Source organism: Tachypleus tridentatus, chromosome 1, assembly GCF_004210375.1.
Source record: "Tachypleus tridentatus isolate NWPU-2018 chromosome 1, ASM421037v1, whole genome shotgun sequence".
NCBI lineage: Eukaryota > Metazoa > Arthropoda > Merostomata > Xiphosura > Limulidae > Tachypleus > Tachypleus tridentatus.
Genome location: NC_134825.1, coordinates 34,617,277 through 34,632,982, shown reverse-complemented (window position 1 = coordinate 34,632,982; position 15,706 = coordinate 34,617,277). Strand labels below are relative to the sequence as shown.

General features: G+C 31.9%; 1 protein-coding gene across 4 annotated transcripts in view; it reads right to left on the bottom strand.

The window, feature by feature from the left end:
- The window catches only part of LOC143245875 (adhesion G protein-coupled receptor L2-like), a 43,225-nt gene extending 29,403 nt beyond the window's left edge, over positions 1-13,822 (bottom strand). Inside the window, exons 1-5 of one of the 4 annotated variants that reach the window (XM_076492131.1) lie at positions 13,419-13,822; positions 10,419-10,495; positions 8,408-8,621; positions 8,062-8,159; positions 3,726-3,863 (exon numbers count right to left, since the gene is read on the bottom strand). In XM_076492131.1, the coding sequence (XP_076348246.1) occupies positions 3,726-3,863; positions 8,062-8,159; positions 8,408-8,621; positions 10,419-10,495; positions 13,419-13,513 (622 nt within the window). In that variant the 5' untranslated portion in view covers positions 13,514-13,822. The remainder of the gene's footprint in view (positions 1-3,725; positions 3,864-8,061; positions 8,160-8,407; positions 8,622-10,418; positions 10,496-13,418) is intronic. The other 3 variants (XM_076492145.1, XM_076492138.1, XM_076492150.1) reach the window with 3 other exon arrangements.
- Positions 13,823-15,706: the final 1,884 nt, after the last annotated feature.

Here is a 15,706-nt window from a genome sequence, read left to right as displayed (position 1 = left end):
TGTGTTTTATTGTTTATAACCGGTAGTGGTGACTGGTGCAATTGCAAAAATAAAATATGAAAGAAATATCTTATAACATCGTACTGATTCATATAAATAAATTAGATCTTTATGATGTACACATAAAAAAATAATTCTTATATTAAAAGACGTATTTCTACTATCCTTGAAAGCAGTGTCTCAAAACAAAATGTTTGAAACTTAACAAACTAAAAAGGGTAAAAATAAATTAAAGTCGAAACTGTTTGTCATGTGCTTAGCGTAAATGAAATTTTGCTTGAGTATTTTCACTATAAAATGGGAAATAATCAACGATATCACACATCCTTTCGGTCATAATGGGAATAATTATCTGATGAAAACTGTCATTTTCTAATCTTTCGTTGTTCATGAAATAAAAGATTGTTTTTGTATTTGATACGTTTTAATATCGGTTACTTGTGTATATATATATATATATATTTATATGAGTTTATTTCTAGTTTTTTGCAGTTGAATATTGTAATTCATTATTTTCTAATGTTCCAATGAAAGATATAATTTAGATTTGGGCCCAGCATGGCCAAGGCATGCGACTCGTAATCTGAGGGTCGCGGGTTCGCATCTCCGTCGCGCCAAACATACTCGCCCTTTCAGCCCACTATTCATTGGTAAAAGAGTAGCCCAAGAGTTGGCGGTGGGTGGTGATGACTAGCTGCCTTCCCTCTAGTCTTACACTGCTAAATTAGGGACGGCTAGCACAGATAGCCCTCTTGTAGCTTTGTGCGAAATTCAAAAACAAACAAATTTAGCTTTGTACTAATCTATTGAAGGTATTTCATAATGATTGCGTACACTACGTTAAGTCACATATTCTCATAAATTCTCAACTTTTTAGTTATTTTTTTAGTTTAATGTTTCAACTAAATACAGGTCTTGAATGGATTCTCTACGAATGTGAATTTAACTTTTTCACGTAACGACAACCTTGAAGTGCCTCAGTGGTGAGGAGCTATTTTGAAGTGTATAGGAAGCAGATGAGAAAGCGAATTTTAGGCTTTTGATTTTGTTAGTATTTTGCATGATATATGTAAAATTCATGTAAAATTTATTAATCATATATATGGAAAACACCGTGAAGCAAAATGTAACTTATGTGATAAAATATTATAAAACCATCACTTGACTTATAGTTGTAAACCAGCTTAAAACAGTTTTGCCAGACATTTCAGTATAGATCAATTGGAAGAATATACACTTTTTATTATTATCATTGAGTGGTTCAATGATAAGACTGAGGTCTTACAAATATTGAGTTTAAAAACAGACAAACGAACAGATACTAACATTGTTTCTATGTTTCTAAACGTAAACATTTATTAAGTTTCTATCTGTGTTTATTTGTTGTTTAATTTTTTACTTTATTTAGCTGAATTAATACAACAAGAAGTATTTTATAGCGAAAAGTGTGAGAGTGCATCTAGTTAATGTGTATGAAACAAAGATTATAGAAATATTATGTTTTGATTTTTAGTGTTCGAAAATGTCGGTAATTTCGAAAATGTTGGTAATTTCATTGATACGTTTATTTGTAATTATCAAATTCCTCAAAGTAAAAAATTACATACATATAGTTATATAACACACACGCTTTCTTCTCACTCACCTTTATATAGACACTTAACGCACTGGATTTTTTTTTTTCTAATTCAACATTATATTTTAGAAAGTTACTTAAAGTAACAAAATTTTTCGTAACCCAGTTTTACATTTATATAGGTATTTAACGCACACGTAGCTTTACGCGAAATTCAAAACAAATAAAATTAATACGTACATTCTTTGTTCTTATTTAATATTATGTTTTTCTTTATAGTTATTGCCCTGTAGGTTTTCGACGTTAGACATTGTAACGATATTTTACGGTTTGTACAGCAGATAGTTCATTGAAACGGTTTTTCTTCCAACTGAGGCCTGGCATGGCCTAGCGCGTAAGGCGTGCGACTCGTAATCCGAGGGTCGCGGGTTCGCGCTCGCGTCGCACCAAACATGCTCGCCCTCCCAGCCGTGGGGGCGTTATAATGTGACGGTCAATCCCACTATTCGTTGGTAAAAGAGTAGCCCAAGAGTTGGCGGTGGGTGGTGATGACTAGTTGTCTTTCCTCTAGTCTTGCACTGCTAAATTAAGGACGGCTAGCACAGATAGCCCTCGAGTACCTTTGTGCGAAATTCCAAAACAAACAAACAAACAAACAATTCTTCCAACTGAGTATTATTTTCTTACAGTTTATTAACGCACTGGATATTTTTTTTTTGTAACTCACCGTTCCTCTGATGTAGTTTTGAGCTCAAAGTGTTTGGCATTGGTTTCCAATAACAAATACATTTGTCTTATTTGTTAAGAATTTATCTTTCTATCTAAAAACCCAAGCACAAAATCATGTGATCATATTATTTGGTATTTCGTCATATTCATATATTTATATATTTTTAGTTTTTGTACGTTATTACTTTATGTTTCACATCTTACATTCAAGGCCCTGAGAAACCAGAACAACATCAAGAAGAAAGACATTTAGAGAGTGCAATCCCTGTTTCGCAAATATTTTCAACTATAGTAGTAACCAGCCTAAAATATAAATTAAAGAACTCATCACCATGAAAAATGTAAGCCTAGGTACAAAGGTATTTTTTCCCTCTCTACTTGTTCTCGAACTTTTACTAATTTTAATCCAAATTTGTTCCCATTATAGTAAAGAGGGATAACTTTATTACAACTAATCCCGGATTAAGGCATGGGCTTATCGGGCTGAATCCCAGGGCCTCACACTAATTAGGGGACCTCAAGCTATGACTATGAATGTATTGCACATAGAGGGTATGTCTTGAGAGAGCCTCTATATGTTGAAAAGCCTAGGGCCAATAAAATCTTTTATCCGGCTTTGGTTATAACCCTGATATTTAAGATACATTCACTAAAACTTAATCAGTTGGTCCTTGAGGAATATTTAACCTGTTGTACCCACACGTGGCCAAAGTTAGAGGAAATTGTTTTTTAGTTATAGTATTTACACACACACAGAGGAGTGAAACAGTATGTTACGGAGATAAACATCACAGACATTGTGGCTAAACTAGCAAAGTATGCAAATATCACATAAATCAGCCAAATTAGCCCTGTGTTGTTACACTAAGTATATTTTATTGCAGGCTAAAAGAGTTAGAATACAACAAGGCCCCTTCACTTGCCTAAACAACGAGTTATATAAATTATTTAAATAAGTTTTCAATCATATTTTACACAAGTTAGGGCAGATATTGTTGTGGATTGTTTAAGAGAACAAGCGGGTTTTTAAGTAGTAAAATTAATCTGTGTTTTAAATCAATATAACGTAGCCTAACCAATTATAATAATTTGAAAAACATCAGTAAAAAAAACTCAGCTCAGTTATAAATCCACGTTAGTCATAGTGGTAACATTTATCTATAGTGCAGAGTTTATATTGTAATTATTAGCCTGCTTTAAGTTGTATCTTCTACATTGAACAACATACAATATACAATATAAGGTGGATTGTTCAACAAACTTACTTTAATGGACTATAAGACAAATTGACACTACCGTTGACAAACATAGTAAATCCCTTTATTCTCCATTAACTTAAACTAATAAATGTAAGAATGTAGGATCACAGGCTAGACTGATTAATTACAATGAAAAATAAACAGAAAAACTTATCACGTACCTTTTGTTGGGTCTGGACAAGACTGTTCAGTGCATTTACCACTTTCTTCCCTTGGCCAGTGTAAATTTTTACTTGTTATAGCTTTACAGAAAACAGGAGGCTTGGTAAAAATCTCGGAAAATGTCGAAGCATTTGACTCTAGAAAAACATTTTATTTAGTTGATTTCTGTTTGCAATAATTATTCTAAATAAAGATTTTTTTTTGTTTAGTGTTATATATGCATAGTTTCAAACTCTGACAAAACTGTTAAGCTTTAAAGTTATGTGTATTTCTCGTAGAAGTTGGATTAAGACGTAAACAAATAATGTGCCATATAATATAAAGTATTATACATTCTAATAAAGAAATATATTCAGTTTGGACGTTTGGTTTCTCAGAATGCTTAAACATCATCACTTGAAATATTTAGTTTAGTTTTATATTTTTCAGTGTCTGAAAACAATGTTACAACTGATTTGAAATTAATTTGGTCTCTTTATTAACTAGTGACGTTTTATGTATAACTTGACACTTTCTTATGAGTTTCACTAAGGCCAGAAAAGCGATTCGGCCAAGCAAGTGGTCTCTTTTTTAAATATAAGGAAATATTTTTATTTGTACTGGCGGTCGGTCAGAATCACTTCTACCAGTTCCCAAAACAATATGACAAAATATTTTAGAAAAGAACAAAAGAAAAACCCTTTGGTTGAAGGATGATTAAGGGGCAAGAATTCAACGTTATAGGAGCTGTTTTAGGCCTATTTCTTTCAATACCATCTCTAAACATACCATTAAGGTTACACAATGACCAACTAATTTTTTTCAAAATCTAAACATGTAATTGTAGTTTACTTGATATATTTAGATGTGATACGATGACTCCAAGTGATATCCTCGTTAATTTCCAAAACAAAGAGTGAAAATAAAGATTTATTTCTCTCCGACTTGCCTAAAGTACTTATTAATTGTAATGAACTCAAAATAGGAATTTGAATTCTGGGAAAATAGTGCTGACACTATTTCGAGCCTTATTTGTTTACTGTCCCTAGTTTTAGACTTGAAAATATAATATTTGCATTTTGATTCATCTTTTATCTGTACTTTTTGATGATCCCTGTTCTCCTTTTAAAATTATCAGTTTTTACTAATCTTGTTTATTACGAGTTTCTACCCATTTATAGAGAATAAACGTTGAGCTACATACGTCCATATGCGTTGAGTTGAATGTTAAATGCTTTTTACGATAGTCTACTACTGCATTCGCTTTTCCATTACCCAACCACTACACTTAATTCGTTCCAAATAAAAAAGTAGAACAAAAAATAAACACATTTACTAACATGTAATCATAACAAACAAAATCTAAAGTTGTTCTCAAAGGACATTTTTGAAGCCAAATATTATATTATCAGAGATTTAATTAGCAGCTTTCAGCAGTATTGTAGTGTAATGCAACAAAAGACGAGTAGCAATAAAGCAGTCTCATCAGAACGGAATACGCTTCTTCTAACATGATATAACACAGATTAATGCAATGTAAACAGACTTAATAACAATCTTACCTTTTTTAGTTCTATATGATGCATAAGTGTTTTTCAACAACCTGTTATTAACAAGCGTTTGCTCGAATCAAGCGACACAAATGATGCATGCGAAATATACAACAATGACATATTTAGCTTAAGTTTCCAATTATTGTCAACTTTAACACCAGTGATTTAGAGATGGCTACAATGGATGAGGAAAAAGTGCCCACTTCTGGAGAATGTTTTTAATTTCTTGTATCTATTATTAGGTAACAGAAAAATATGTAACACTATATGTGTTTATTACGCACATGACAAGATCTGTTCAAGTATAATCTCAAATCCTGATAGTAACGGTGGATTTCATAAATACTTAAACTTTTCATGATTTTAATTACATTTTCTCATAAAAAGTGTTGTGCACTTGGTGTAGTTTCTTAGATCTTATTCCAATTAGTCTACAAAATGATCAAACAAGTTTCTCTGCAATAATCGAACGTAAAAATGAAAGTCAAAACAACACAAACCAGTTTCAAAAGTTAATATTTAGTCAGCATTCCCTTGCATTTCAGTACTGCTTCACATCAACGCGGCATGCTTTCATTGAGTTTGTGTTGATGTTCTTGGGTGATTGACTGCCATCCTTCTTTGACAACTTCAAAGAGTTCATCTTCTATGTTTGGCTTGCGATCTTTTGTTAATCGGTTTAACTTGGCCCATTAATTTTCAATCGCATCGATATCAGGTTATTGACCTGGCCATTCCATAACATCAATTATTTTATTTCTAAGATATTTTTAAGGACTCCACAATAGCAAAAAAAAGGAAAGTTTAAAACTCCTGGATGAGATAGTTTTTCCTCAAGAGTTTTGAAGGAGACTAAAGATTGGATATGTGAACCACTTACTATTATTTTTTGTCAGTCCTTGAATAGTGAGCAGGTACCAGGGGATTGAAAGTTACCGACTGTGATTTCTTTTTCTCAATGGAGGTGATAAAAATTGTCCAAGTAATTATAGATCAATTAGTCTTACATCAGTCGTGGGAAAATTATTTGAAAGTCTGTTAAAAATGCTTTGTAAATTTGTTTGATAAATTTAGAATTTTATTGGATAGTCAACATGCTTTCATTAAACAAAAATCTCATCTTAGAAATAATTTGACATTCTTTGAAAAAGTTACTGTTTATTAGATGAAGATAAGGGTATAGGTTTAGTGTATCTAGATTTTCAGAAAGCTTTTCACAAGGTACTACATACTACATAAAAGGCTTGTAAAAATATATCTATAGTTGTGAGGTGTAAGTTATTTAACTGGATAAAAGAGTGGTTGGATGAAAAAAAACAGAAGGTTGTTAGAAATGAAGTTCAGTCAAACTGGATTAATGTCACAAGTGTGGTACTTCAGGACTTAGTCTTAAAACCTTTAATCTTTTTGATTCACAACAATGACATACATAAGAGAATGGTCAATAAATCACTTAAATTTATTGATGATATTAAGGTCCTAGGTGTTGCTGGCTATGAAAAGGATGCTCCTGATTTCTTGTGAAATATCTTGTGAATAAGTGGCTAACTAGTTTAAAGTATATATCTATTGACCTTATAACTGACAGCTATACAGCTGAGCATTACCCAAGATTAATATAAATGAATCATACGTTAAGCACGTTTTATCTTTAAACATTTTAGGTATTACATCAATCTAATCCTTCAATGCTAATCACAATAGTGTATTGCCTCCTTAATGGGCAAGAAATATTTTAAAATGTGTTATATAACATTTCTTAGAACTAGTATCATAACAAAAGAGTTTTATGAGTCTGTCAATAATTTTATAACTTTTTACCAGTAAACACTATTATGAAAACTAAATTCAAATGAGAATTTTGGAAAATAATTTGAACACCGCCACGTAGTATTTTATAAACACCCATGAAATACTTTTAAACAATGCCGCTTATTTAAGATATAAACATAATGCTTCATGCCATCTTGTTGTGTCTATGTTATTTTAAGTCACAAAACAATATTGGTTATAAGTCTTAAAGAAATAGTCACCCAAAGTATACAACTACAGCAGGATCGACATAGCCAGGAGGTTAAGGCGCTCGACTCCTAATCTGAGGGTCACGGGTTTGAATCCTTGTCACCCCCAAATATGCTCGCCCCTTCAGTCGTGGGGCGTTATAATGTGACGGTCAATCCCACTATTCATTACTAAAAGAGTAGCTCAGGAGTTGGCGGTGGGTGCTGATGACTAGCTGCTTTCCCTCTAGTTTTACACTGCTAATTAGTGACGGCTAGCCCTCCTGTAGTTTTGCACGAAATTCAAAAACAAACAAAACATAACTACAGCAAAGTTAAAGAAGCCAGTCTTTCAGATTGATATTACAAGTGGATTTATTTTGCATGTTTTAAGTATATTTATCATACTGAAAACGGTGTGCGTATCTTGGAACCAAAAATTTGTATTTAAGTTTTAGTTGTTTATGGTCCTTTTAAATCAGGTTATCTGTAGTTCTACAACTGGTTCGGTACTTTTGGAAGGACCTAGTTATAACGCAGTCTCACGATATGGATTCCATGTACCACATTATAACCAGACCTCAGTGTATTTAGTTTACCATTATTTTGATTGGTTAATACGAATTTCGTTCCTTAGTTTCAGTCGAAATCAACTTATATTATTTCTTATAAATAGTACAAATCTCAATTATTTTTGAGTAAACGATTATTTCGATATCTTACTTTTAAACATCAACTTACACCATTTTGAAATGAAAATTATACATACATGTTTTAATATTGTACGCCATTGAGAAACGTACCTTTATCTTGACAAATAAAAGGAGCAGGTTCCTTACATGAAACTAAATATTCGCCTCCTTCTGGTCCAAGTATGAAACTAAGGCATTCTTTAGGTTCACTAAAATATGAAAGTTCCATTAAATACAATATTTACAAGCAGATCAATCTTTTGAAGTTAAACATATATAAATATCTACTCTTTGAACCAGTGAAATGAGGAATATTGTTTTTACCATGAAAATACAAAATCTATGAAATAATGAATAAGATTATTGACCAGTATTTAATTTATCACATTGTTTTGTAAAGTGTCAACTTTTCTTTGTTTTTGCTCTGGTGGTTAATATGTTTATTTATTTATTTTACCCTGCACATTCCTTGTTCAGAATCCAAATCCTGTTATTGGTCGGATAAATTTTCGAAATGTTGATCATAACCTGTGCACTCTCTATCGAACGAGTACAGAGAAGTTGTTTGTTGTACTCTCGGCAGGTGTTCACAGCATCATTCCATGAAGTTACTTGGGTGAAGACAGAGTAGCATTTTAAGTCCTTTCCACTCAGAGCGCAAAATAAACTACCTGCAAACATTTGTATGAAAAATAATCAAATTTTAGAATGTTTACTCCAAGAATTGACACATTTGAGTGGTATTGAATTATTCTTGAATTACAATTACTATTAGGCTGAATTATTTTGTCTTTTTTTTTACCTGAATAATAACTTGATGTGTTTGTTCTTCGGACTAAAAAAAATTAATCTAGAAAATTCAAATACTTCTCATAGTGTAAAAATGTTGTAAATTATAGAACCACTTATTTATAACATGAGTATATTGTTTCACAGAATGTAATAGTAAAGTGTTTAATGCATACTTAAAACTAACCGAATAAGTAAGAAACACGCTAATTAACAAATAGAAGGGACTTGTATGTTAACAGGTAGTTCGAATAGCAGTCGAAGTTAGATTTATCAGCTTTTTCTTTTAAGAAAAAAATGCACAACATTATTTCAATTGCAGGCATAATGTTAGTATAACCCTCGAAGAAGCAGATGGGAAATTCGGATTGATAAAATGTTTCCTCAGACATAGTTCGTTTTAAATTTCTCGGCAGCAACAGCATAGCCCTCCAATGCTCATCATATACCAAAGTGACTCATAGAGGAAAAAATGACAAGTGGATGACTACAAAAAATGGCATCTCAATGTCAGAAAAGTCGCTTTAGTTTGATCTTGCAACTTAATAACATCAAATGTAATAATGAACAAATACACCTCGGCCGTCACTAGTTTTTATTTCTCGCTCCACTTTCCTTACTTCTATATTCAACTGTTTTGCTTACGTGTGGTGGTAACAGTCACTAACATCAACTGTTTTAGTTGGTATTTTTTTTTAAATCACGGAGTCAGAAGGACCTGCATAGACAACTCGTTAGCGTAGATTATTTTACTTATGAATATTCAACGGTCACCATCAGAATTGGGTAAAATGAGCAGACTTGCTTGAAGAAATTCACAAGAAAATTTTTTCTGTGGAACTATGTACTGTTACCCATTAACTCTATAAAGTTTTTCTCGATCTTGCACAATTCATGCAGTTATCAGAAGGCCAAACTGTGATACAATGATTATTAGCTTCTTTGTATGTGCCTTTATTGGGACATCACATTCAGGATTTTTCTCACATGCTAAACTGGCATGAAAGTGGCTTGTAATTGTTTTCTCTGCGTGGACATTTACCATTCTTGCATCCTGGGACTGAAAACCAATGATGCTGCTGCTAAAGTATTGAAAACAACAGGTTAATGTCTAGATGTGAATAAGGAACCAGAAGGAAATTGGTGGTGTACCTGTTAGATTTCTGAACGAAACTGAATTAAACTTTTACTATATACATTTTTAGATGCATATATAAAAAACAATACATACTGTAAAGAGTAGTAAATTATTTTTGTCTTCGATGTGTTTGAGAATTTCTGGTGGTATTCTAGTATTTCACGAGGAGCATCACTGCTGTCATAAACTAGAACTTTTGCCAAATTCTACCATATGTAGGCCGTATTTAATAGATTTTAGTGAAAATACAATACATTTAGGAACTTTTGTTGTATTTTATTACAAAAGCTAACTATTCTTCTGCTTATTAGTAAAATCAAACAATAAAACAAATAAGGTAATGAGTTGAAGAACGATATAACTGTCACAGTAAGTTTTGTTTAGAAAAAAACAAAGTAATGTATATTGTTTGTTATGATGCTAACAGAAACCCTTCTGGGAGTTACCAATAAAAGTAGCAAGACATATGCACCGTTGTTTAATAATATAAACTGTCATTGCATAAAGAAAGATGTATTCTTTAGAATGCTTAGTACATTACCTTTAGTTTGATTAAGCCTTCTCCTAGATCCTTTTAAAATAATTTTCAGCGAAACAAGTAGGAACTTCGACGACAGGCTATGATATTAAATGATCATAATACGCTCCAAATAATTGAAATTTAATTAAGAACAAAACGATTCCCAGTTTACGATTAAAAAAGAAGTTATAAAAATAATATTAATATTGACATAAAATCTAAATTAATTACATAAATAATATCAGTGTTAATTTAATAGGTAGATGAGTGGTATTAAACTAGGAAATTAAAAATAAACTCGTTGTTTATCTAGGTCATCATAGAAAAATAGAAATGAGTGTTGGAGGATATCTCAAATTAAAAATATTTGGCATCTGCACACAACCATATATGATTTGAATCCATTGAAACCTAGCCGTTAGTGTGACTAAACCATGCATATTCTGGAAAATGTTACAAATATTTAGAATATTTAATAAAGTATTTGATAATTGAAACATTCGAACCTTAATATTCATTTACGTAAATTGCAGTTAAAATTCCGTAGTTTAATTTCAGTTTCTTTTGAAGAATTAGAAGCTTATTTTCTCACTCATAACATTGGCTTTAGCGATTACTTTGAAATAACTGGGAGATGGGACTACATCAAATTCAGATAAACATAACAGGGAGATGGGACCACATCAAATTTAGATGAACATAACTGGGAGATGGGACCACATCAAATTCAGATGAACATAACTGGGAGATGGGACCACATCAAATTCAGATGAACATAACAGGAACCAAAACACATTCACACCTGAAGTGAATATGATGTTGTCCACCAATATTTCAAAAGTAATCGGTAACGCTGGAAACAAGATTCTTAATTCTCTAGAAAGCTGTCAAAATTAAACAGTCAGCAAAGCGCTACTGAACTCTTACTTACAATTTATGTCACTGAATGTTATTTGAACTTTCGTACTATATTGTGTAATTTTAACTCCATTTTTTTTTAAAAAACAGGTTTATACATTGGGCTGAGTACGCTGTACTTATTATAAATATCAAAATCTGATGTTTAGTATCATAAGTACTCAGACTTAGTTATGAGCTACTGGAGCTACTCTCTGCTAAAACTGTAGTTACATATATAAACTAAAGCTACGTGTTTTTCAAAAATTCAACAAATATAATATAAAAGGTTCTTTATTCAAAAAACTCAATACGCCCCACGGTAAGTCAGCGGTAGGCCTGAAGGCTTTTAATGCTGAGAATTGGAGTTCACCGCCTATGATGGGTACAGCATAGGTGGCTGATTGTGTAGTTTGCCCATAAAAACAAAGTGATTTTAAACCAACACAATAAAAACAAAGAAAAACGTATTAAAATGATGTGATCTTTCTTCATTAACTTACGTGGGAAATGAAAATATAAATATGCTATATTGGAGAAAGGTTTGATATCAAAGTAACTGCTCGTAAGTATTTCTATTTCTTATTGCGTATATATATATATATTTCTTACGCATTGATATAATTCTATTATACAGTGAGTTTCTTAAGACATGAAATCACAATCCTCCCATTTAGTACTTTTAAGAGAAATCACCCCTAAAAAGAGATGCTGACATTTTTCTTTGTTTTTTCTCCCTAAGTTAAACCAGTTTTTTAAGCTATTTACTCTGATAAGGTGCCCTAATTGTCGCCGAAACATATCACTAAAAATATTAATTTAAAATGGTGCGTATGTTGAAAATAAGTTGTAGTCACTTGTACACAAAGATACGATGCCTATTACTCTAGCACTTTCGAAAGGTGGACTTTTTTTATTCAAAGCAAACTGTTTGCCCCTTAAAAAGAAAGGTTCACGTTATGCAAGCGCTTAGGTTGTAGGGTATTGTATCTTAGTGTTACATTGATTTCGTGAATCTACAGGTCTTTCTAATATTATCAACATGGTCATTTGTAAGTGTCACACCTTGAACAGTATCACAGACTTAAGGAATGTCGAGTTTTAGCATCCATATCAATTAAACCTAACTGCACCAGCAATGATTTTCCGGTTTCACTATTTGATCCTGTGTTTATTCTCAGTCAATGGTGTCTTTAACATCGGTCAGAAAAGTTGTCGAATGTGGTTTATATAAGAGAACATAAATACGCGTTTCCAGTTTAATTCAAATATATACAGCTGTAGAATCTAAATTTTACAGCTGCATATATTTGAATTAAACTGGAAACGCGTATATTAACTTTTGTTCAAGTATCTTAGTTACTTTTCGTCTTTATAATAATATGTGGTTTAAACTTCACTTATTTCATTGAGATTTTACAAACTAGATCCACGATGTTTTTATTAATTGCTGTTTATAACTACCTGTTTGGTTAATTAATTATTAAATAATCATAAGTAAAAAAATTGGAAAAGTGTCAAGCATCCAAGCAGATGAGAGCAGTAATTGTTCGGAACTTAAAGTTTTAAGGTCGTAAAGAGAAGATAGATTAACCGATGTGAGCTAATATGTTGCTAGTTTCTATTCAAAAAATCTAATTGAAACTGTGTACTTGATCTAATATAAATACATGCATACACTAAACAGCAAGAATACGTTCTTTCTATGTTAAAAACAAAGTTGTCAGTGTATTTCGTATATAGTGTAAAAAAATACAAAAATATTTTGTGATTCAAAGTGTATCACAGAAATAGGCCTAAGGAGGTGAACTTAGATTTTACTTGTGTCAGTGTTATTGATAAAATGATTAATTATCTTTATAAGTTATAAAACTATACGTCTCGAAAAAGCTGATAAATAATAAAAAGTAAATTTCAATACAAGTTATGAAATAATAAAACAATGTGGTTAAAACGTTCAGTACTATAAGTTAATAGAAGATATAGACGAGTCAATTACGAAAGATTGTGGTCATTTATAAAATAAAACTTTTACCCTGACAAGAGCTTTCAAGAACATTACAATCAGTGATTCCTTAGTTATTGCTCAGAGGTTTGAATAACTTCTAGTTTACGTTCACTTACAGTTTGTTTTTCGGCGGTGACGGTGCGAAGGTAACGTAAACAAAACATGTTTTCAATTCTAGATGTTTCAGTTCTCCAGAACTCGTGAATACCATGACTTACCTTGACTTCGTACAGTTGATATATAAAGCAATGTAATTGAAATTGCAAAGATATTTTGGACTTTTCTTGGAAACCAGTACATTCTTTTTTTTAAAATAAAAAACCAGGAATTTAAAATTTCTAATAAAGCAAGATGATATTTCTGTACAAAACCCGGCGAAACGACTCAAGAAAGAAACATTAAATTATGACGACCCGTTCTGAAAAGTTTCACATGAAACTCGAGCACTGTATTTATTCACTACGAGTATTTATTTAAAATAACTGGAAAACATGTGGCTCCACGACTGCACAAGTTTACCTGATGTAACATGGACTTTATTAAAGCTGTTATTTTTGAGATAACTTATCATTAGAAAGATAACAACATGTATGGCCCATTTAAAAAGCAAGTTTCGCTATCATAGGGGTCTGACTGTACTTATCACTTTTCTACTCTCACTGAAGAATACATATGACATCATTTTGAGTGGTGCCCATCTCAGTTAACTTGTTTCTAGCTAAAGGCAGACAGAGTATTAATTCACAGAACTCACAACTTCTACAATGATGCGCTTGAGATAATAAATTTCCGTTGTAGATACTGTAAGATTCAATAAATAAAACATTTAAAGCACATGTATTGGGATAGTTTTAAACATTGTGAAATGGTTGAAAACGTAATTTACTTATGTTTATGTTTATTCGTAATCTGTTATTTTCCTATAAGAAAGAGTTAACAACAACCAAACTTACAGTTGCAACTTACCAAATATATGTTAAATGTTTAAGGTGTTGGAACTTGTAAGGATAAAGCTCCTTATCACTCCTAGTTGTCAATATCACAGTAATTTATATGTATTATGTAGGTGTGTTATTTATACTTTATACACACTAATGCAGTTTCAAACGCTGCATGGTCAGTTGTATTGTTTTGTATATTAATTTCTCCCTCTCTACTGTGGTAAGTTTTAAGAATTATAACGCTAGTATTAATTCGAGGTTCGAAACCCACGTGACATTTAACATAAATATATTATTATGCAACTTCGTGTTTAGCAATAAACAAATACGCTTCACGTTTTATGGTTTAGTTTACACTTTTATTCATTGAAATATCTATTATTCTTCTAAAAGTATTGATCAAAACTTCTATTCCTGTTTACAAATGTTCTGTATAATTTTGTTTAAAACTCATAACCCTGTGGGATACTTCATATCTTATAATGAGATTTTTTTATCTGTTACTGTGTCTCTGCCGTAGTTTTTACTTCCAGTTTTAAAAGTTTCCAAGCACAACAACATTGATGGTAATAATAAGTGAATTTGGTGAAAACGTCGTTGTGAAATACTGGAGATTTTAATAATCTGGAGTAATTTGTCGTAGTTATTTAATAAATTACAGTTACGACAGAAAGTGTTCGTACCCCTGCGTCCCGAGTAGTTTTTTACTCATAACTTAAAAAGTATCACGATTAGGCTAATAGACGTATACTGTATTATAAATATTATAATAACACACATCTACAGAAATATTTATGTAAATTAATCGACAAATAAACTGTTTATAAACAAATAACCAAAAATAGGAGGAGCATAAAGTGTTCGTACAGTTCAGAACGTATGAAAAAACTGATATTCTCGTAAAACTTTTGTTTACTTTGGCGAATAAACTACATTATACCATTCCAGAACTAGACATGGGTTCATAATTATTAGAATTTAGCTAGCAAACAATGTACTTCCGGCAATTTAGCGCCGTCTCCGTCATTATCTGCTTGGTCATCATGGCGAACAGGAAACAACTGTCCAGTTAATTATAAAACCGAATTATTGTAAAATACAAGTCTTGTGTGTCTCTTTCCGGTATTGCTACACAACTTAATTGGCCGAAAGCTACTGTTCAAAGCATAATTGCCAACTTTAAGGTTACAGGATCAACTGGTAACCTCCCTCGTTCCACACCCCCCACCAAAATTCCAGAGAGAACCAAGAGGAAGGTTCTCAGAGAAGTTAGTAGGAACCCTCGTTTAACATGTAATGACATACAGAAACTGGTAAGGGAAACTGGGGTTGAAGTAAGCACCTCTACAGTAACGAACATGTTACGCTCAAAGCATGCCGTTCTCGTAGAACTCCATATTTAAAGCCTGTTCATTTAGAAGCACGATTGAGGTATGCAAGAAAGCATATTGATAAACCCTTTA